The sequence below is a fragment of the Opisthocomus hoazin genome, chromosome 7 (genome assembly GCF_030867145.1).
Source record: "Opisthocomus hoazin isolate bOpiHoa1 chromosome 7, bOpiHoa1.hap1, whole genome shotgun sequence".
Taxonomy (NCBI): Eukaryota; Metazoa; Chordata; class Aves; order Opisthocomiformes; family Opisthocomidae; genus Opisthocomus; species Opisthocomus hoazin.
This window is the reverse complement of record NC_134420.1, coordinates 38,321,691-38,343,083: the sequence shown is the minus strand read 5'-3', so window position 1 is coordinate 38,343,083 and position 21,393 is coordinate 38,321,691. Positions and strand designations below refer to the sequence as shown.

Below are 21,393 nucleotides of genomic sequence, written 5' to 3'. Positions count from 1 at the left end.
GCTGAGAGGCAGACTTGAAAACCTGTAAAGCTTGTTGTCTGTTGTTCCATAGGTGACTTTCTTGTTAAGATCCTTCCCTTGGAATTTATTTTCTTCTGGTCACCAAAAGGAGCTCAAAAGATATGTGTTAAATTATTTCCCTGATCTTGTCATAAAATACTGTATTTGAAATTAGTAACTTTGCTCAGTTGAAAGTATGGATGCAGTTGCTGTAATAAATCTGAAAATGCTTCAGATAATGTTAATCCTAGTAAGTAGATATCATTAATATATGTTTAAACTATTCTGGGCAATAAGTATATTTTTCCTCTTTCAGATTTCAGTTTATTTGTGTGTTTATATACTTATTTTATTATTATTTTTTAATGCTTCTGTGAAGTTTATAAGAAAGGTAAGCAGTATCTTATTTAATTTAAAACATTTTTTTGAAAATGCTGTGTTTCTACTTAATTATAATAAAAATTAGGTCACAATAGGAGTCTTTGACCAAGAACAACATTTGTTTGCTTGGCAGATGTTTGTATAGTGCTATAGCCACTTCATTATTATGATTTTTGCCCAGTATATACATTTCATAATTTGCTTGGATATTTGCACTTATTACGTGAACTGTAGTAGCTGTTGATGTTGTTACATAATTCTAATCATAGTCCACACAGTGCAGTGGAGTTCTGACCTTCTCTGTCGTGTTCTGTAGGCAGCTCAAGGGGGTGGTCACAGAACCCTGCTGTATGGCCACGCTGTACTACTACGACATTCGTTTAGTGAAATGGTAAGTGAAAGAGCGCTTGCACAGAATGAGTAGCATGAAACTCGAATAAACATTTTTTTATCAAAATAAAAAATTATGAATTTGGAAGAATGTTCTTTCTAAGTTCTCTTCCGCACTAGATAAAAAGATTTGAATAACTTATGGTGTCTCAACAAGATGGAAGTGGCCCTTATAGTTAAAATTCAGATTCTTCAATCCCCTTCACTCAGAAATGTAGCTGAAAAGCTCCTTTGGCCATGGATTATTTCTGTGTCCTTAAGTATTCCATTTTAATGATAATTCCATTAGCGAGTTGCTGGTATTGCAAATGAATTTGTTGTGATATGTGTTATTTTTTCCATCATGTTTTATAAGGTAAAGTGTTCCTTTTAGCATTCCATAGTTCCCAGAGACTATGCTCACAAGCATGCTACCTTGTAAGACTTTTGTTTCACTAAGTAGTACAACTGGAAAATTTTAACTGTTCTGGATCTTTGACTTACTAGGGCCCATGCAAGTATACCTAGTAGGAGGTTGAAAAAATGAGAAGTAAAGAAAAGATCTTCCCTCCCTTTTCCTGTACTAGAAGACTCTACATTAATCTTTAAACAGTGTTATTTACATTTATGAACCATACCAATTGTAGTTGCCTTGGTATACCAGAGGTGCAAGTACGATTACTGCCTTTTGGTATGTCTGCTGTGTTTTCATGAGGCAAACTTCTTACAGTAACACTGTAGTAAGATGTTTGCCCATTCCTATCTGATGATGTATGTGGAATTTTGGAAGGTAGAAGCTGAATTGCACAAAGATGTTTCAAAGTCAGGAAGAGCATTTATACAAATGACAACATTCTTAACTAATTTTAAAAAAAAAAGCACGGGCTGATAGTAAGATGCAGTAATGTGAATGTATTAATTTGGCATGTGTGTTAATGGATACTGTTGGGTTTTTGTTTTCAATAACTTCACTGTTGTGCAGTATTTGACGTGTTTAACATCATCAAGATCCCAGACTGATAAACTTGCATTTGATGTGGGACTACGAGAAAATGCAGCAGGTATGGCAAGTTATTTTTGAAGGAAAACATGGCACGTTTCTGTTTTTAGAAGACGCGTTGAGATTAATGGCATTGTAAGCCTATGAATGTCATGTTTATGTGTTCATTAGAAGTAAGATGACTGAAAGTAAATAATGACAGTCAGTAATGATGACTTTCAGTAAATAACTGACTTTGTGTAAGAATGTGAGAGTGCATTGCAATGAAACTGAGTTACCACAAGTGCAAGAACACTGGTGATAATGGTCAATGTAAAAAATTTCCATTGAATAAAATAAATTTGATGCATTTGTTTTCTATTTGTATGGTTTGGCACTTTCAATAGAATTAGAGTATAGAAAAGCTGTATATCAGTGTATTCACAATATACATTGTAACCCTGCAGCAAAAGAAGTATGCAACTTGTAATGCAAGAAAGCAGAAAAAATGTAAAGCGTACATTGCTAAAAGAGCTGAAGAAAAATAGAAATATAAGCTGGAGCAAAATAATAGTGGGACAGAGTGGAAGAGATACAACACAAATAAGAAATGATGAGAAAGTTTTAAAATCTAATTAATAGATTCCCGGGAGTACTGCCAGTAACAGTGCTGCTGACAGAAATATAGTGAAAAAAAAATTGTGCTTCCATGAAATCACATATAAATTATGAGATGCCACTGGGAGCTATGTTAAATGAATTTAAAAGCAACTCAGTCACAAGGAGGCACAAATAGGTTTATGTGCTGCTGTATATGTACTGTTAATGGTTACTGCAAGTGATGGATACTCATCAGAAAGTAACAGGTGACCCTGCCGTACCCAGGCCCAGACGTATATACCTTGAAGGGAAAATCAAAGTACCTGTGTACATACCTCATTAATGTGAAGCTTCAAATAAAGAAATGCTGGTCTTATTATGCTTTCTGTTGTTTTTCTCATTATTTTGAAAATAAATTTAAATCAAATTAGACTAATTGGTGATGGAGAGGCATTACCAATGTAGGTGTTAAAATGTTTGTGGACCATGATCTTTGAAACTTCCTTTTCAGGTGACTCTGATTATCTACATGACTGTCTGTTTTGAGTGAGTGAAGTTTGTCTTTCAGTTGTTTGTAGTCATACAGAAAGATATTAGCAACCTGTTACTTGATTGTGTCTTTGATTGCTGCCTTAGATGCAGACAATTTTCTTTAGGCATGTTGATAAAAGGAATGTATGTGTTCTAGCTCTCTGAAAATAGATTTGATGAAATCTGTCTTTATAATTTAATAGATTTTTTTCAGCGTTATTTTGCGTGTGTCTGCTTGTGCCCATGTGGTTTTGTAATAAGTGTCTGTAGTTGTCTCATACTGGTGTTTACTTAACTGTACAAATACAGAAAGACCCATGTACACATAGGTAAGATATAAAAAGCAACACATGAAAGGAATGCTTAGTTGTGTTTCTGCACAGAGTATTTTGATAACTGTTCAGTGCTTGTAAACCTGATAAACCGAACATCGTAATACCAATTTCCCTTGCCCTACTAGCCCACCCATGACACTGTCCTACTGAATCAATTTCAGCTGCAGGAAGTATTCTTCGCCTAGCAGGTACTGAGTGAAAAGCCACTGGATATTTAAAATTATTCTCTTTCAAAGATTTAGCACTTTACACTATTCAGGGATGTATCTTTTATTTATTGTCGTCTTCATAATTACTTTCATAACCTTCAAATTGTGTTTTAAGGAGGTTTTACATGAAATTTCTTGGTTTATCAAACAGATTTTTGTGCTTTGTCTTATGATACCAATTTTGCCTTTGTTTAAGTTTCTCCCACTTTGCATTGCCCAGTTAGAAAGCCGTATCCAACTCCGTTTCTTCAGGGTCTTAACTAAACCCTGAATGGTGTGAAGATGTGGAATGAATTAGATAATCTTCCCAGAATCAGGGTGTGTGTCTGTGCGTGTGTGCGGCAATCTACTATCTCATATTTAATGTGTAGGAAACGTTCTGTGGTTGTCACCCTTAGGCATGGGTATCCTGTAGTCGTGTGGTCTATAGTGCTAATGGAACTGCTCCCAGAACAGGTATTTATAGCGTAGCAATATTAGAAAGTTATGGAGTATTTGTTTTCAAATTCTGTATTCTACATCATAAATGTAGTTTAGAGTGGAAATGATACAGAAGATTGTGAACTGAATATGAACATTAAGCAAAAGAAGACACAAAAGGTAATAATTAAGACTGAGGTAGCTGTCAGCAATTTACTGGTAGTGAGAGCCTTCAAGGGAGAGCAGTTCTGAGCGATGTTTTGTAAGTTCTCTTTAAAATAACATGAAAAGAGAAATACCAGCTTCAGAGATGACAAAGATTGGTAGACAAAAAGTTTCAAGGAAAAATAAAAAAAAAATCAAATGGATTGAAAAGAGGAATGAGGTGGTTTTGTAGGGGGAATGTCTTATAAGACACAAGTCTTCAGTGTTATTTCAATGTTGTATAAAGATATCCTTAAATTTCTTGGAAGTTGTCTGTTTTGTATGCCCCTGATAAGTATCTCTGTCCTTTAGGTGAGGCATGCTGGTGGACGATACACCCTGCTTCTAAACAAAGGTCAGAAGGAGAAAAGGTTCGAATAGGTGATGATCTTATCCTGGTCAGTGTGTCCTCTGAAAGATACCTGGTAGGTTTGTTTGTTTAGCGAGTGGATATATGGTGGGAAAATACAAAGTACTCTGAGGAGCTGGGGAAAATGATTGCAATTCTTACAAATGAATCTTTTGATAATCTATGAAATGATGCCTGGTTGTAATGCATTTTTCTCAGTGAAGGGTTTTGACCCCTAAAACAAGGCTGTTTCCATGCCTTTATTCCATGCACCAGCATTCTTCATCTTGGGAAGTTTTTATTTCTGTAACTGTGGGATATTTCTAACCTGCAGCTGGAGTCAGCTGATTAGGTTTAGAAGAGTTCATTTTAAAAGCAAGTGACTAGTAATTTTTAAAGAATATTTGTATGTTTATTTTGTATATTATAGTATATTTGTTTTGTTGAGAAATTAATCTACTAAGTATTTTTAAGTGCATAAATTTCACTGTTTCCTGTTACTGTGATCTTATTTCAGCATCTCTCCATGTCAAATGGAAGTATTCAGGTGGATGCCTCCTTTATGCAGACGCTATGGAATGTACATCCTACATGCTCAGGAAGCAATATTGCAGAAGGTTTGTCATGTTATTTATTTAGAAATTTATATAGTTTAGATGACTTTGTATTGCTTTTCATAAGGAGTGAAAACAAAACACCACCCTCAGAACATCAAACCAAAGAGCTTAATGAAAATAAAGAAAATGAGCATGAGAGAGAGGAATAATGGAAGGGAAAACAAGGAAATACAGATACATTAGCTGAATTAACTGAAGAAAAGCTAAAGAAGTGCTGTAACTTTAGAACAGCAAAGCATAAACAGCTGCAAGAGAAATGAAGACTGAGAAAGCAACACATGAGTTTATTGTGTTCCTTTTAGCTTTGGGGAGTGGGAATGACTAAAGCCAGTAAACTTAGATTTTGTATAGGATTTTCAATCACCCTGTAACAGAGATAATAGAAGAGAGATAAAGGTACATGCAAAATGGAAAGCAGGTTTCTCATAGTTCCTATTTCAGTCTCTTAGTTGTGTTTTTAAGGATATTTGCTCAATATCATTTCTGGATCTCACAGCCGTGCTTTCTTATTGTCTCTCTGTAATAGTCAATGAAAATAAGCTCTCTAAACTCAACCTCTTAATCAGCCTTAAATCCCACACCACAGGGTCAGGATTTCTTTCTAGGCACTTGACTGCACTTTACAACCATATTTGAGAAGCATCACCTTACTCTGTTTGGGCAATGTCTTGTTCTGTAATGAAGGGCTTATCCCCTTAATATTGCTCCTTATTTCAATGCCATACTCTGTCATTAACACTGTCGTAACAAACGTTGTATTTTACCTTAGCTGTTCCCTGTTCGAAGTATCATCACTCCACATTCATGAATGGTAAATGTCTTTAAGGCAGCATCATTTTGTATCACTTTGCCTTAAAACTAATCGCTTAAGATATAATAATATACAGGATCATATGAAAAAGGGGACCTCTAAGGGACCTGAAAGAGATAGTTGCATTTCCCTGGGATCAGCTATAGTAAGTCTTTATAGAAGTAGACTACCTTGGTGCTAAGGACTAAGAATCACTAGGCTTATCTGAGCTGTGGTTGGGTCCAGGTGATTTAAATCAGCATCCCACAGTGTTTCTGTGAACTGGCAGATAAGCAACTTGTCTCAGAGTGTTTGTAGGTTTTCATTTTAAGAGCTAATGGGATATAGATTTTCCTTGTAATACTTTATGATTGCTTTCTGTTGCAAGAAGTGTGCTATTCTGGAGCCATATTTATAAATGTCTGTCTGGTCCCCTGCCATCATGGGTCTTAAACAGAAAAGATATTAACTCTGGAAAAGACCCTGTGTTCTCAGGTTTCACAGGTAAAACAAAAGCAAGCAAACAGAAAAGCCATCCTGTAGTAAAATTAAAAACTTGTACAGATGAGAAACACAATGAGCTACACAGAAAGAGCATGGAAGATCAGTGGTATATTTTAGACTGCTGTAACAGCAGGGAGTTGGCAGCTTAATTTCCTAAGTGCTTACAGAATCAGAGATTCGTTGAGGTTGGAAGGGACCTGCTCTACTCCTCTGCGCAAGCAGAGCAACCTAGAACAGGTTGCCCAGGACCATGTCCAGGCAGCTTTTGAATATCTCCAAGGATGGAGACTCTACAACCTCTCTGGGCAACCTGTGCCAGTGCTCAGGCACCCTCAGAGTGAGAAAGCGTTTCCTGATGTTCAGACGGACCCTCCTGTGTTTCAGTTTATGCCCATTGGCTCTGGTCCTGTCACTGGGCACCACTGAAGAGATGATGACTGTCCTCTTTACATTGATGAGATCACCTGCAGAGCCTTCTCTTCTCTAGGTCAAACAGCCCCAGTACTTTCAGCTGTTCCTCATGTGTGAGATGCATCAGACTTAATCATCTTTGTGGCCCTTTGCTGTACTTGGAACCCTTGTACTGTGTAGCTTAGAATTGGACACATAATCCAAAATTGCATAATCAAAAAATAAACAAAGAAACAGGATAGGGTGAGGTAAGCAGAGAAGTAGTTTTTCTCTGGATCAGTTTTTTCCCAACTACTTAGGCTTAGATTTAGCTATATATACACTTCTCAGAATGGTTTACACGAGGGATGATCGTGTGTTGAAAGACTTAGCAGCCTAGCTCGAGTTGAATGGACAGACTGAGAAAGTGGGATTTCCTGAGTCTAAAATTGGACTGGAAGTCAGACAACGTACTTTTTGTGATGTTTGAAGTGCTTTTGATGGAACATAAATATCAAGAAATTATATTTTTTCACATTCTTTCTTTGCTTTGACCTTTATATTAATTGGCAACAGGATAATTGCCAGTTATCGTTTTCGTAATTTACAAATTTACATTGAGTCAGCCACACAGTATGAAAGTTCCCTTCTACCCTTCCTCCTTTATATGCGTTTGTTCTTTTAAAATGCATTCATTTCACTTAGAAGGTCAGAACAGTTTGGACTGAGGGTCTGATGAATCATTCTCCTCCCACACCAATTTTTTTCTTTTTTTCTGTTGGGTAAAATGCCTGGTTTTGACCTGTAGTCTTTGTGTTAAATGGGTTGGAAAGTTAGCTTCCATTAAACTTAATCTTCAGAACTGCGAAGTGTTTTTCTGCCCTCTGTCTCCTGCTGCTGCTGTGCAGTTTTGATTGTGACACAAATTATAAATGTCAGAACAAACTGATGAACTCACCAAATTATTTTGTATTGAGAACATTTAAATTGTATTAAAGGGGAGGAAACTGTGCTATTGTATATTTGATTTGACTTTTACTGAAAGGATTTAATTTTCCAAATGGTAATTGTTGCAGAAGTTTTTATTTTCCTTTTCGGTCTCAGAATCCTATTTTGATTTTTAAACCATAAGGGATTGCTTTCTTTTTGTCTTTGTTTTCATAAGAAATAATTTTAACTGAAAAAGATACAAAAAATAGTATGTTGTCATACTGAATTTGTTCTTCTTGTTTAATTTCAGTTATGAGTGAAAATTTGGAAAACAGCTTTCACCTAGGTCTTTTGAATTATTCTGAATTTTTTTTGAGAATGTTATTTTCATATTGTCAATGTTTAAGCTAAGGAGTAAATGTGCTTCTTCTGCAGGATATCTTCTTGGTGGGCATGTAGTACGTTTTTTCCATGGCCATGATGAGTGTTTGACAATTCCATCTACAGATCAGAATGATTCACAGCACAAGTAAGTGGAGCTGCATTTTTATACATTTCCTTCTCTCAGAAGAGAAATAGACTGTTGATTGTCGGTTGAATTTGAGGTTAGATAGGTTAAACATTCTTTACAGGCAGTGACATTGTTACAAGAAGTTGAGACCTAGGCAGAAAATCAGTCATGAGTTCTTTTATTGCTGAAATTCAAGTAGTTGATTTCCACTGAGATTTAAGCCTGCTATGTTGTTTGTCTTTAATGTGTACTACTGTAAGCAGAGGTAAGCAAGCATTAGCAGGGAAGATGGTAATTTAAAAAAAAAAAGCCCTAAAAAGATCTCTGAAAATTTGGCCTCTAGAATGACTTTTGTATTTTGTATGTTTTGCACCTTTTTGCAAGTTCTTGCTCTAAAATTTGGTGAATATGTTAAGATAACTATATCATATTAGCTAAACTAAATCACTTTTGTATTTAACTTAAATCTACAGATGTTATATATTATATAATATTATATATGTCATATAACATGTATGTTACGTTGATTTATTGTTTGTATTTAACTTTTCATTTTGCTGATAATCGAAAGCACAGCAAGATAGTCATTTTGATACACAAAAACCCCAGCATTAATAATCGTATTCAACAAACAAGATCTCTGTACCCATTGTGGCAAATAAGTTATGCTTTAGATAATATGATCATAGAATCATAGAATCATAGAAAGTTTGGGGTTGGAAGGGACCCCTAGAAGTCATCTAGTCCAACCCCCCGTAGCAAGCAGAGACACCACTAACTAGATCAGGTTACTCAGAGCCCTGTCCAACCTGCTCTTGAATGTTTCCAGGGATGGGGCCTCCACTACCTCTCTGGGCAACCCGTTCCAGTGTTTCACAACCCTCATTGTGAAGAATTTCTTCCTTTGTAAAGAATTTCTTCCTTAATGATACCACAAGTAACATACAGTTACGTCAAGTAAACTTTTCAGCTCTAGATTTTCCATTTTTATATTTCTGTGGAGTGAAAATGTCTCCAAAACCAAAACAAAACCCAAACTGAATGTCAGAAAACTTCACTTGTTGGTGAATTTTTTTATTACTGTTCTCTTCATATGTGTAGAGAAAAAAAGATACAAAGTTTGCACTGAGTGTGAAAATGTGCATACCTAGTATAAAAATACTAGCAAAAATCCTAGGATCTAGATACCTTGTGTGGAACGAATGTCATATTTGGACAAATTTTAGAAACAACCAGTCTTAGCAAGGTTAGAATAGATGTCGAGCCTTTTCAGAATGTTCAGAAATGGTGCTTTGCCATTGCAGTTGCTTATCTATTCAGATACAGTTAAAACAAAAAATAATTGTGGAGACCTATTGCCCTGTATGATGTTCTTCTTAATATACATTTGGTGTATATTGTTACTGCCTTAAGATCTGCTTCCATTTTTTTACAGCTATGTAAATAAAAGGGTAAAATTAAAAAATGTTTACTTTTCTGGATGACATCTGTGTATTTATATTCCTGAAAAATAAGAATAATGTGAATGTTATATTGAACATTTTCAAATGTATGAGAGTGATACAATGTGCTAAGATTGATGATTTGGAGTTGTCCTGTCTTTTGGATCTGTGAGCTACATAATAGACCTAAGGCCAAGCTGGTACTATGTCATAGTTGTAGGAGTTACATTTACATTATACATAACTATTAGACTGGATATAAGGAAGAAATATTTTACAGTGAGGGTGGTGAAACACTGGAACAGGTTGCCCAGAGAGGTAGTGGGGGCCACATCCCTGGAAACATTCAAGGCCAGGTTGGACAAGGCTCTGAGCAACCTGGTCTAGTGGAAGATGTCCCTCTTCACTGCAGGGAGGTTGGGCTAGATGACCTCTAAATGTCCCTTCCAACTCAAAGCATTCTATGATTCTATGAAAACAAAATGAATACATGAAAAAGACCAAATAGTAATAGGAACAGGAGAAAGAGCTGTAGAAAATGGATGTGTTTATTTCCATCTCCTTGTTTCATCAGTTCTATGCATTCCATTAGGACTATTTAATAAGCTAAGTTAGACAAGAGAGCTAATATCTCTTTTCATAGAACAGACATTTCATTTTCTGAAGGTTTCTGCTGAGAATCCACCTTAACATCTCTCACAGTGACCATTCTCTGCCAAGAAATTTAAGGTCTTTTATTACAGGCCGGGTGAAAATACAAGGAATGGATGTACTGAACATCAAAAATGAAAATGCAGGCTTGGCAAAAACTCAGAATAGGATGGGTGGATGGATGGATGGATGGAAGGAATCAAGGAGAAGATGCAAGAAAATGTTATGTGGATCCTGTTGTTAAAAAACAGCAATTCTCTTTTACTTGCAGTTTTGTTACTGTAGGAGCAGGTCACTAATGCTAATACAGTGTTGCATATAGAAAAAGCTGGAAAAGGATTAGACAATTTAAGTAGTATAGGAATTTTAGAAGTATAAAAGGTGGACAGAGACATATCTGTGGTATTCCGTCAGTGATGGAATAGCTGAGTTGGGCCAAGGAGAAATGAAGGAGGTCAAAGAGAATGCAAATGAATTATTAGTTTTGAGCTTAGCTAGGAAGAGGTCATTAGTCTGCCGTAAGTAACATCAATGAGGTGAATGGGACCAAAGAGGACCTACGATGAAAACGGAAAATTGTAACTCCAGAGAGTTACTGTGTATTCAGTGTATTCATAGAATTATAGAACATCCCAGGTTGGAAGGGACCTCGAAAGATCATATTAATAGTCTGGAAATTAAGATGAATTTATTGCCAGATTTTTTGTTGTCGTTTTGTATTTTGATTCTAGAGTATCAAAAACATTATTACAGAAGACAAGATGTGTAGGAAATGCTACTACCTTTGCAATGAGGGATATGTATTCTTATTTTTGTGGTGCATCGTCATTTCGAAATTTCTGAAATTGCATGTGTGTTCTTAAATGTTAATCCTAAAAAATGTACAGGTGTAGATCTAAAAGTCCATGATCTTACTGGATATTGGATGCAAATGGTTTGTCACACTCTAGTGTACTTCATGTTTATATATAGATTCTTCCTGGAATGTATTGGTGTTGACCAAGAAGCAGGATATCAGATAAATTAAAACCTGAAGTGTTCTTGAAAGGGAAGTTGTAGAAACATCTGCTCAGATAAGAACACAATTTGCATTTCACGAGTTGAGTTCCAGGTCACATAGCTGCATGAGAACAATACTGAACAGATGTATTCTTCTTTCCCTATAAAGTGCTGAAAAAAGAAAAGAATTACACAATCTGAAAAGCCAGTTAAAATTCTGAATTTCAAAATGCTACTTTAATTCAGAACAGACTGTGTAGTAGCTAGGTTGTGACATTTTCGTGTAGGTCCAGCTCCCGTGCATGTTAGGGTGGATCAGTCCTGTTCACAGGAATACATGTAAGAAGGTTTTTCTTCTTTCAGTAGTCATATCTTGTCATCCAAGTGCCAGAATTTGTATAACTAATCTCATATGTAATGGATACAGTAAATAAAATGAATCATATAATCATAGAATCATTAAGGTTGGAAAACACCTCTAAGATCATCAAGTCCAACTGTCAACCCAACACCACCATGCCTACTAAACCATGTGCTGAAGTGCCACATCCACACGTTTTTTGAACACCTCCAGGGATGGTGACCTCACCGCTTCCCTGGGCAGCCTGTTGGATAATAGGAAGGGTCTTGATTTGAAACTCAGGATACGCAGAACCCTTTTTTTTTTAAGTATCAAAAGCCTTTCTCTACTGTACTCCTAGATTTTGTTTGTTTGGGGTTTTTTGTGAGGTGTAAACAAATCTTTTCTGTTTAGCTGGGGATAAGTGAGTCCTATACAGGGGAGTAGGTTATAAATACTGTGTAGCACAAATAAGCACAAGAGGAACATGTTCTGAATCTTTTCTGTAGGAAAGTACTTTATGAAACTGGAGGAGCTGGTGTTCGAGCAAGGTCTTTGTGGAGAGTAGAACCCCTTCGAATAAGGTACTGACATTTTTTGAACATTTTTGTTAGCAACTTTTGTTATGTTAACAGCAATTCTATTGTTACAGACCCTTAAGGCAGAACATGAGTAATAGATTTGTGTTGCTGTATGATATGTGTTAGTAAGTTCATTGTCAATAATAAAAAGTAATCTGCCATTATAATCATACAGGGAATGTCAGTATTTAAAGACTTTTTTTTAGTCTGTGTACCGTGTCAGAAGCACTGTTGCCTATGAGATATGTCTGCTTGAGCCATTGCTTCTGTCCAAAAGTAAAATGCTTTCCTAGTTTTCACCTGGAATTTTCGAAGCACATCTGGAAATCACAACAGTAAAATTCTTCATGGGTGTCTTTTTTTTGTTGGTTTTTTGACTCTATTTCCCTCCCAGGTTGCAAGTGAAATTTCAATATATACCATAATGGTATCATGTTTTAACTTTGATGGCCTTCTGAACTGTATACTTGTATTACTTTTGGTGTGTTTGTGATTGCAAATGAAAAACCCTCATAACTAACAGACATGTAGGATAGTTCTTTGGAAAGTTAAGGCCTCACTTCAGTTTAATCAATTTGTTTAGGCAGTCAACTGAAATACAGCAGTTAATTTACACTTTTGTGTGTTTTTAACACATAGGATTTTTTTGTGGACACAGTATGTAACACCCTAGTAAATCAGAGAGACGGTATAGAAATAAGGAAATTAAAGCTATGCTCCTTTCCAAGATTCCCTTTGCAAATGTATTAACAGTTTTGCGGCTGTTTTAATGCAAATATTGAAGTCAAAAGCAAAAAGGAATATATACAGCGCATTCTATTTTCTGAACATCCTTTAAAGCCCCAAATAGAAATGTTAGTTTTGCTTACTTCATAAATTATTTTTTGATGTCTCATACGTTTAGCTGGAGTGGAAGTAATATCAGATGGGGACAGCCTTTCCGTCTTCGACACATTACAACAGGAAGGTACTTGGCTCTGAATGAAGATGAAGGACTTGCAATGTTAGACAGAGAAAAGTCAGACACAACATCCACTGCCTTTTGTTTTAGAGCATCAAAGGTAAATAACATGAATGCAAATTTGTCTTAAGTGTGGAGCACTCAAATACTAGATCTGAGTTGGTTCAACAACTTTATAAATTATTTGTAATTTCTAAATTGAAGCGATTGGCGGGGATTATGCATTTAAATACAAAGGTAAACAACCTGAGTCGAGAGTAACAAAGGCTTCCTTGAGGAAAAATAGGGATGATGAATAAATTTTAGAGTAAGCTGAACAGTTAAGAGTTTAAAAAAACAAGATTGAAAACCAACACAGTGCAAGATACGGTAGTTTAATATGAATGCTTTAATCATTATAGAATCATTTTAGTTGGACAGAATCTCATTAGAATGTTATTCATTCCAGCTCGATTTGTCATAATTGAATTCAATTGAATTTGATTCTGTTGAGCAAAATTCTGCCCTTAATATTCTTTGTGCTGTATGTTGATTGGTGAATTGCAAGGGAAATGTAGTCAGTTATTTCTAAACCATATGTTTTCAAACTGTGCTCTTTAGTGAGCTGCTAATTGCATGTTACTAGCTTTTCCATTGTTTCCAGCTGAGAAAAACAGTACAAGTGAGAGAGAATGAAGAATGATTAGGGAGGTAGGTGAAATTAATGACTTTCTCTGAGAAAGTTAAAGGTTTTTACACCAAAGATGGTGAAAAGTTTCTACGTGCTTTCGTGATATTATAAATAGTTGCCATAGCTGCTGCAATAGAGTTTTTTTATGAAGTATGAGCAGTTAAATGTTCTGGGCTACTCTGAATGCTGTATGGTCCCTGAAGGGCAGTGAAAAAGAGTCTTTAAAGTTAGATATGTACTAGATAAAATCTAGCATTAAGGGTCTTGACAGATGCTAGACTTTCGTTAGCATAATAAAGAAAATACTTCTTTTTAGCATGTTTAAAATAACAGTGGTTGTTTTATTAGTGTGACTGCACATGGTATGCCCAGAATTTTTATTTTAACCAATCAAAATAATTGAAAAACTATCAGGGAATTTCCTTAGATCGCTAGATGCTCACCAAACAGGTTTTGGTTCTTCCTTCAGGTAAAGGCTGTGCAGTGTAGATGGTATGTATAATGTTGTGCAGGGGCATTTATTACGGCTGTAATTTTTTCCCTTTTTTGGCAAATCATGCTAAGGATGGTGAGTATGCCAGGAATGCTGCATGTACTGGCTTAACATTGTGTTCAAATTCCTATAACATACTCACTGTCTAACTGGACACTGTCTGTCCTGCAATTTCTCAGTATTTTAATCTATGCATAAAAAAGTATAAATTTAAGTATATAAATCTTTATTTATTTTATGCATAGGCATACATAAGCATATTTCTGTTACATTGAATAAACATACTGTATTTTCTTACTCTTTTTGTTGAGATGTGCCTCAAAGGCACATTAGTGTAATTTGTTACAATCCCCTAAATGACTAAGGTGAAGTAAAGTAGTAATTGATTATGCAGAAGTCAGTAATGACTCTGGAATGCATTCATCCCTTCTACTGTGTTTGTGCATAATGTGGTTGTCAATGTACATTTTTATATGAAATACAAGTTCAGTGTCTCATCATCCTAGGATTTGTGCCGTCCTGTATAGAAAAGAATATTTGTATCTTACGATAGGTTATAAATTTGCTTTTGCCTGTGCCAAGAATAAGAGTAGATGTGTATTGTCTGGGCAAGTCAGAACTGCACTGGCCCGGTTTTAGAGACATTCGTGCTTCCAAAGGTGAGGGGAACGAGCAGTGACAACTCTTCCTGAAGAAAGAAAGGTGAAGTGAATAAACCCCAAAGAATGATCTGGACTGTAACGAGGGAAGGACTCTTATAGCCAAGTGCTGATTGCGTACAGATTGAGGGGAAAAAGAACTGTAGAACTAGTAGCTAGACTAGATAGATGCAAGTGTGATTATCTTAATTTCTCCACATATGTATTTGTAAACCTTTGTTTTCTCTCATTCATTTTCTCAAAGAAATATTTTCACTTGCCTGGACCTTAATTTGGCATGAATTAAGGGAAATTTCAACATGACTCTCTGATACCTTTGTGTCCAGCTGTGTGCAGATCCTTGAAAATAGGGTGCTGTAATACCTGGTTGTTTACAGCAGTCCTGTCCTTTAGAATCACAGAATAATTCTGATTGGAAAGGACCTTGGGAAGTCATCTAGTCCAGCCTTCTGCTCCAAGTGGGCTCAGCACTGAATTCAGACCAGACTGGTCAGAATGTGCGTTGCTGTGGAGTATCCAAAAGGAAATAAAACCTTTCTCCGTTGAGGTATTTTTTCCAGTTTGGAAGCCAGCAAAAGGAGTTTTGTGGAAAAAAGACGTCTTTGCCAGTAGGCAGCGCTGTGTGGAGTATACCAAATCCCCAAGGCTTCCCAGGAGCCTGTAACACATAACTTAAAGTCTTTTTTCCAGCCCTCTTGCTGAAACTGTTTTAGAGACCCTCTTGTTGAAAAAGCACAGCTTCATCCTCAGTGTTGTTACACACCACTTCAGCAGTCTTGTGTGCTCCTTGCTTTTCAAAACCTGTGATTGCATTCATAATGTATTTACTTAAACTGGTTTGCTCCCTTTTGATGGGTACCGCTGGAAATGGAAACGGATATTTTGAATTACGAAATTGGAATTAGAGTTTTCCTTAATATGTCCTTACATAAATGAAAATAGAAGGGAGCTTTTAAAAAATGAAAGAATATGCTAAAGAACATTTTGGTGCTGATTTCAAGGAAAACAGCATAAGCAGTATATGTCTATCTATTGCAAATTGCTGCAAACTAAGCTTACAAGCATCAGAAATTGACAGAAAAAAACCCAAATTATGCCTTTTGTTGGGTTTAAGATGGATCTTACTTTTGGCAAAGTTTTAAAATGTCAGCCTTTACATTTTAAGGCAACAGTTCTGCAGTGCCTTGTGACCACAGAGACAGCAGTTTCCCTGCAGCAGATGGAATCCTGTTTTGAAATGGGATGTTCTCATTCCAGCACAGTACTTGGCTAAGTATACTCAGCTGAGCCAGAACCTTGATTCTGCTTATAAAGTTCTTGGAGAATAAACACAGTGAAGAACAAGAGTATATTTAAAAATATTTATTTAAAAATTGTTGCAGCCCAGAATTAATATTTGAGATTTGATATTTTATTTTCATAGTGGCATATACAATTGACAATGAAGTAGTTATTGGTGTAGCCTGAGTAAGTAACATTCTGACACATTCAAAAGTCACAGATGACTCATGCAGAAGGATTTGATATCATTTTAATATTACTGCCAGCGTGTAGCTATCTTAGGGGCTCAACGTGATGTTAGGATGTTGTAATAGTTTAGTGGTAATCATAAAATTTAATTCGTTTTTGGAATAAGATGATAGGTGTTACAGAGTGCTTACAATTGTCTCTGAAAGTTCATTTATTTTTAAGTTCATATTTTACAATTATCATTTCCCAGTAAGCACTGCATTTCAAATACAGTATTAAGCTATTTTTTCTGCTTGTTTTATGTGGGAGGAGAAAGTAGGAGGTAAAATTAAAATCACTTTTTTTTTTCTTGCCTACTGGGGTGTAGAAACGTGTACAGCAAAGCATACAGAGTTCAGTAAGCCCACTAGAAAGATAGGTAAGATGAATGTATCAGTCCTCTGATCTTATATTTGTAGACCTTTTATCTTTTTCTTTTATTAAGTTGGGGTAGCCTATGGCAGTACTTTTAATGCAATAACAGTGTGCAACACCAAAAAAATAGAATTTTAATTAGCTTACGTAGGTTTGATTTACTAAGAGTTTAGCAGTCAGGTTGTCTTACTATTCTTAGGGGTACGTAAACAAGCCCTTAAGATACCAAGAGGTTTCTTCCCGTACTGTGTTTTTACAAGACTGTTGAAAAATAATTGTTAAGACAGTTGGATTTATTTGTCCTGTTCACACTGCCATTCCTTAGCTTCCTTTTATCATGTAGGAATCTTTGATTCTATTAATTCTCTCATTTTCTGAATCTCGCCCTTCTGCTAGTATATTAAATGTCTTGTGAAAATTGCATCTTTGACAGCTTTGCCCTCAAGTTCTTTTGTTCATTCCTTATTTCTTTTTTTATTGTTTGTTACTGTTATTTTTCCTTTGCCATCTTCCAGAGCCATGATGTGATTTGTTTTCTTCAACTTGATTCATTCATGGCCTGAGGGAGTTAAACTCAGAATAGGTTAGGAAAAGAGGTTTTTGAAGGAGAAAGTGTTTGGATATTTTTCTGCCAAGATCTGTACAAATATCTAGATAGATTTTTTTTTCTACTTTCTCCCCCGGTAGTCTTTATTTGACTATACTTTTCAGCTGTTAGCAAATACACCCTCTTTGCACACTGCTATCAAATGACTTGGCTGAAATCCTAGAGAAACTGGACAGAGCACAAAGAGCAGAACATCACGAAGAGGAGTTTATACTGCATTGCTTAAAGTGAGAACAGCCTTCAAGCCTCCAAAATGATTCTAAAGCTTTAATTCTGAAATTTGAAAAATCTTGGTTTTAATTTGTTTACTGTCATCAAAAAAGGATCAGTATTGCTTCATGGTTTTAAAACAGTAATTGAATTAGGATCACTTGTTACGACATTGTGATTTCTTTCACTGGAATTTTTGTTGATGCTTGAATCTAGACACAGACGTAACATTTGAGAAAAACGTTGTAATCTTTGGGGTGCTATGTAAAGCCAAATAGTTAATTGCTGACAGTTAATGAATTTGTGCTATTTTATTGTATTTTTCATTTAATGGCCTCACCATAAACGTGTATCAAAAGAGTTAATCTTTATGTGATAGTGCAGTCTGTGTAAATAAAATGTGACATGATTTCCCCATAGTCTTGATATTGTAATGGTATCCCCAAGGAATGTCTTGTAGTCTCATTCTACTTCATCTTGGCATTATAATGCTACCTGTTTCAACTAAAATTATTATTGAAATGTGACAGCTAAATTCTGTATAAATGAGAGTAGATTAGCATAGTTAAAACAGAACTTGTCATTACTCCACAGATGTTGAACATTCAGTAAAGAGAAATGAATTAAGAAAACCTGTTACACATAATAATTTAAACTATGTATCAATGTTTAACATATTTTAATTAGCAAAAAATGAGCAGCTATCTACAATTATTGTTAAATCCATCAATAGTAGAAAAGTGATATAATCTAATTAACTCTACTTGGAGTTTTTGTTTAATAACACACATGCACATGCATCAGTAATTTGTTATTACAGAATTTGCTGCATATTTCTGTTCTTATTCCTGAATTCAATTTTGAACAGAAAACTATTTTATTTTAAAGAAAAAGATACTTGCCTTTGTGCTGGAGACTTAAAATCCTCTGCTGTGAATGAAGAATAAGGGGATTAAGAAATAGGTTGGGCTTAAAATTTGTACTGGGTGTTCCAGCTTGAGCATTGAGCAATGTCTTTGAAAGAAATTTGAAAGAATCCAATTCCTGTTACAAAGAGGATAAATGGAAAAAGAAAATAAACATTAAAAAGCTAAGAAATGCAAAAGTTAAACAAATATAAAAGCCAAATTCTGCTTATTTTAAAATTTAATATATTCTTCTTTGCTGGTTGTTGCAATACATAGGCATTATTCCAAGTGAAGGTTTTATCTGCATATACTATTTATAAGTAAAAAATTATTTACCATCAAAATATTTTAAATAAATTTCAAAACATGTTTCTGCTCATTTTTCTTTTTCATATCTGAGCTAAAATTTGAAAATTTTAGTAAAATAGAGTTCTACAGACACTATTAAACTGAAACTTTAATTACATCAATTACTCAATTACTGGTGAGGTTATGTTAAATATTTAAAGATTTTTTTTTATGTATGTCTTTACATAGTAATGGATTTTACTTGATTTTTCTTGCTTCAGTGAAAATGATACTTTAGATTTCTATCCTGTTCCAGAACAGAGTCTAAATGTCAGCTTCTATTTTCTCTTCTTAGGAGCTAAAAGAAAAGCAGGATTCTAGTCTTAAACGTGACATTGATGGAATGGGCGTCCCAGAAATAAAGTACGGTGATTCGATCTGTTTTGTCCAGCATGTGGCCAGTGCCTTATGGTTGACTTACAAAGCACAAGATGCTAAATCAGCACGTTTAGGTCCCTTGAAAAGAAAGGTAATGTTTGAGATTTTTTTTGAAGTACTTGTAAAATGAGTGTTAGTTGGATAACAGTTTTGGTCTGCCCTGGTTTTTGCCATTCTGCTGATGTGGTAATTGTGGGTTTAATTATTTTGTGCTGTTTTATTGAAAATGGTGTGAATGATTCATTCTAAAAATTAAAACAATGGTGGCTATTAACAGAACTATGTAACTGAAGAAAAACTTTACCACTAAGAAATTTATTTAGCTATTTTTCTTCCCAGAAGGAATTATTAATTTGGGCTCAATTTTTATTTTTGACACTTTAGTAAACTATAGAAATTCCTGATTTGGATGGTCAAATCACTTTTGTAAAAATCTACATTTAACTGTTTAAGGGCATAAACTTGTAAGTCATCTTACATTCATTGGTGTTTTAGATTTTTTTATTTGAGCACATTGTATGAAATGGCAATTAAATTTGTTACTTAAGAAATGGCCCTAGAAACTCCTGAAGTTTCTTAAGGGATATTAGTGAACAGTTTCCTGCCAAAATATTAGGTGTGATTGTGATGTGGCATGGAGAATATTTTTCTCTCCGCCTGTTGATTATAGGGTATGGGTATATTCTTAATCAGGGCCATATGACCTGTTATCTCTTCAAATTAAGTTTACATTTCATTCAGAATTAAGGGGTTTAGTACTAGCTTCGCATAACTGCATTATTACCAAATGATTCTTTGATTATGTATTCATAGATTTTTACAATTTGAACTTATTGTTAGAACATGACAAAAGAAAAGAAAAAGTTCATTACTGAACAAAAGTTGGAATTTTTCTTTAATTACTTGCATGTATGTATGTACATTCACAAGAGGATACCATACACAAGCACTCTAACACAAAAAATGAGCTCCTCAGCACACCCTTCGCACAATCTCATTTATTTATGCAGCACACATGGTCATAAATGGGCAGTGAGTGCTCAACCCCTTCTCCTCTTCTCAGCAACCTGCTGATCAGAGAAATTCTTTTTTGTATGCCAGTCGTTCAGTATTTTCTCAATAAGACATTTAATCACACAGTGATGGCCTCTTCCTTTCCCATGCCTGTATTGGCTATGAGATTCTGTTTCCTCAGAGGGTCCAATTTTACTACTTGAAAAGGCAACATGTAGATACTTCCTCTGTATTCAATGATGAATTGTGCAATACCTTCCTGTGAATGTTAGTATATTTTTTCCCCAGTTTTCTGCTCAGCAGCAAAGGACTCCATAATTGCCTGTCACTTTTATTCTCCTTTCAAACTGCTTTACTCATGTTCAAAGACTCCAAATCTTTTGTTGCCCTCTCACCTGGAGAATTTGCTCCTGTTAAGTGCCTTCAAACAGAAGAAAACCCAAATGTTGCTTGCTATAATTGATATTCCTGTGGAGGCAAGAAACAGTTTTTTATCCTCTGCAAAATACGGTAGTAGACTATAATTTTGTAAGGAAGTTTAGGTATAGAGATCCCCTTAAATTTAATCTCAAATTTATTTTTCTGCAGTAAAAGTGAAGTCAGAGCTTTGTATGCGTAATCCACCATCATTTTGTCAGGAGATTTTCACTTTCTGTCGCTGTAATCCTTCTCAAGCTGATCTGCACTTTTTGTAACATGCCTCAGTAGCCCTAGGAGTATTGAGAAATACCTTGGTTTTGCAAGAGGCAAGGGGTGGTTTGTGACACGTAACCTAGCTATTGTTGCTGACAGCTGCTGCAAATCTGTAGAGAGGAGAAAACAACTGTGGGGTTAGATCTGTTATAAAATACAATGCCAAGTAAAAATTACTTTTGTTTGGCTTTGGTGTAGTTTCATTTATCTAGGTATCATGCTGTTTTTGCAAGACACAAATATGTAAGAAATTCTGGCATCATTTATGAGACTTCCGTTGCCAGTTTCTGCCAGAATTTTGATCTGTTTTATCTCTCTGTCTCTGAGATCTTGGTGACCAAGGGTTCAAGACTTTGCCAGGTAGTGATGATGTTAACATCAATATTCTGTTCAACATTCCTCCACCATCCAGTGTGAGTGATGGATGTCTGTCTTT

General features: G+C 35.3%; 1 protein-coding gene across 5 annotated transcripts in view; it reads left to right on the top strand.

Moving 5' to 3' along the window:
- The window catches only part of RYR3 (ryanodine receptor 3), a 246,915-nt gene that overhangs the window by 66,302 nt on the left and 159,220 nt on the right, over nucleotides 1-21,393 (top strand). For 3 of the 5 annotated variants that reach the window (XM_075426093.1, XM_075426094.1, XM_075426092.1), the window contains exons 4-12: nucleotides 317-391; nucleotides 698-772; nucleotides 1,733-1,811; nucleotides 4,341-4,453; nucleotides 4,895-4,994; nucleotides 8,044-8,137; nucleotides 12,061-12,135; nucleotides 13,037-13,193; nucleotides 19,168-19,341. In XM_075426093.1, coding sequence (XP_075282208.1) covers nucleotides 317-391; nucleotides 698-772; nucleotides 1,733-1,811; nucleotides 4,341-4,453; nucleotides 4,895-4,994; nucleotides 8,044-8,137; nucleotides 12,061-12,135; nucleotides 13,037-13,193; nucleotides 19,168-19,341 — 942 coding nt within the window. The remainder of the gene's footprint in view (nucleotides 1-316; nucleotides 392-697; nucleotides 773-1,732; nucleotides 1,812-4,340; nucleotides 4,454-4,894; nucleotides 4,995-8,043; nucleotides 8,138-12,060; nucleotides 12,136-13,036; nucleotides 13,194-19,167; nucleotides 19,342-21,393) is intronic. The other 2 variants (XM_075426096.1, XM_075426095.1) reach the window with 1 other exon arrangement.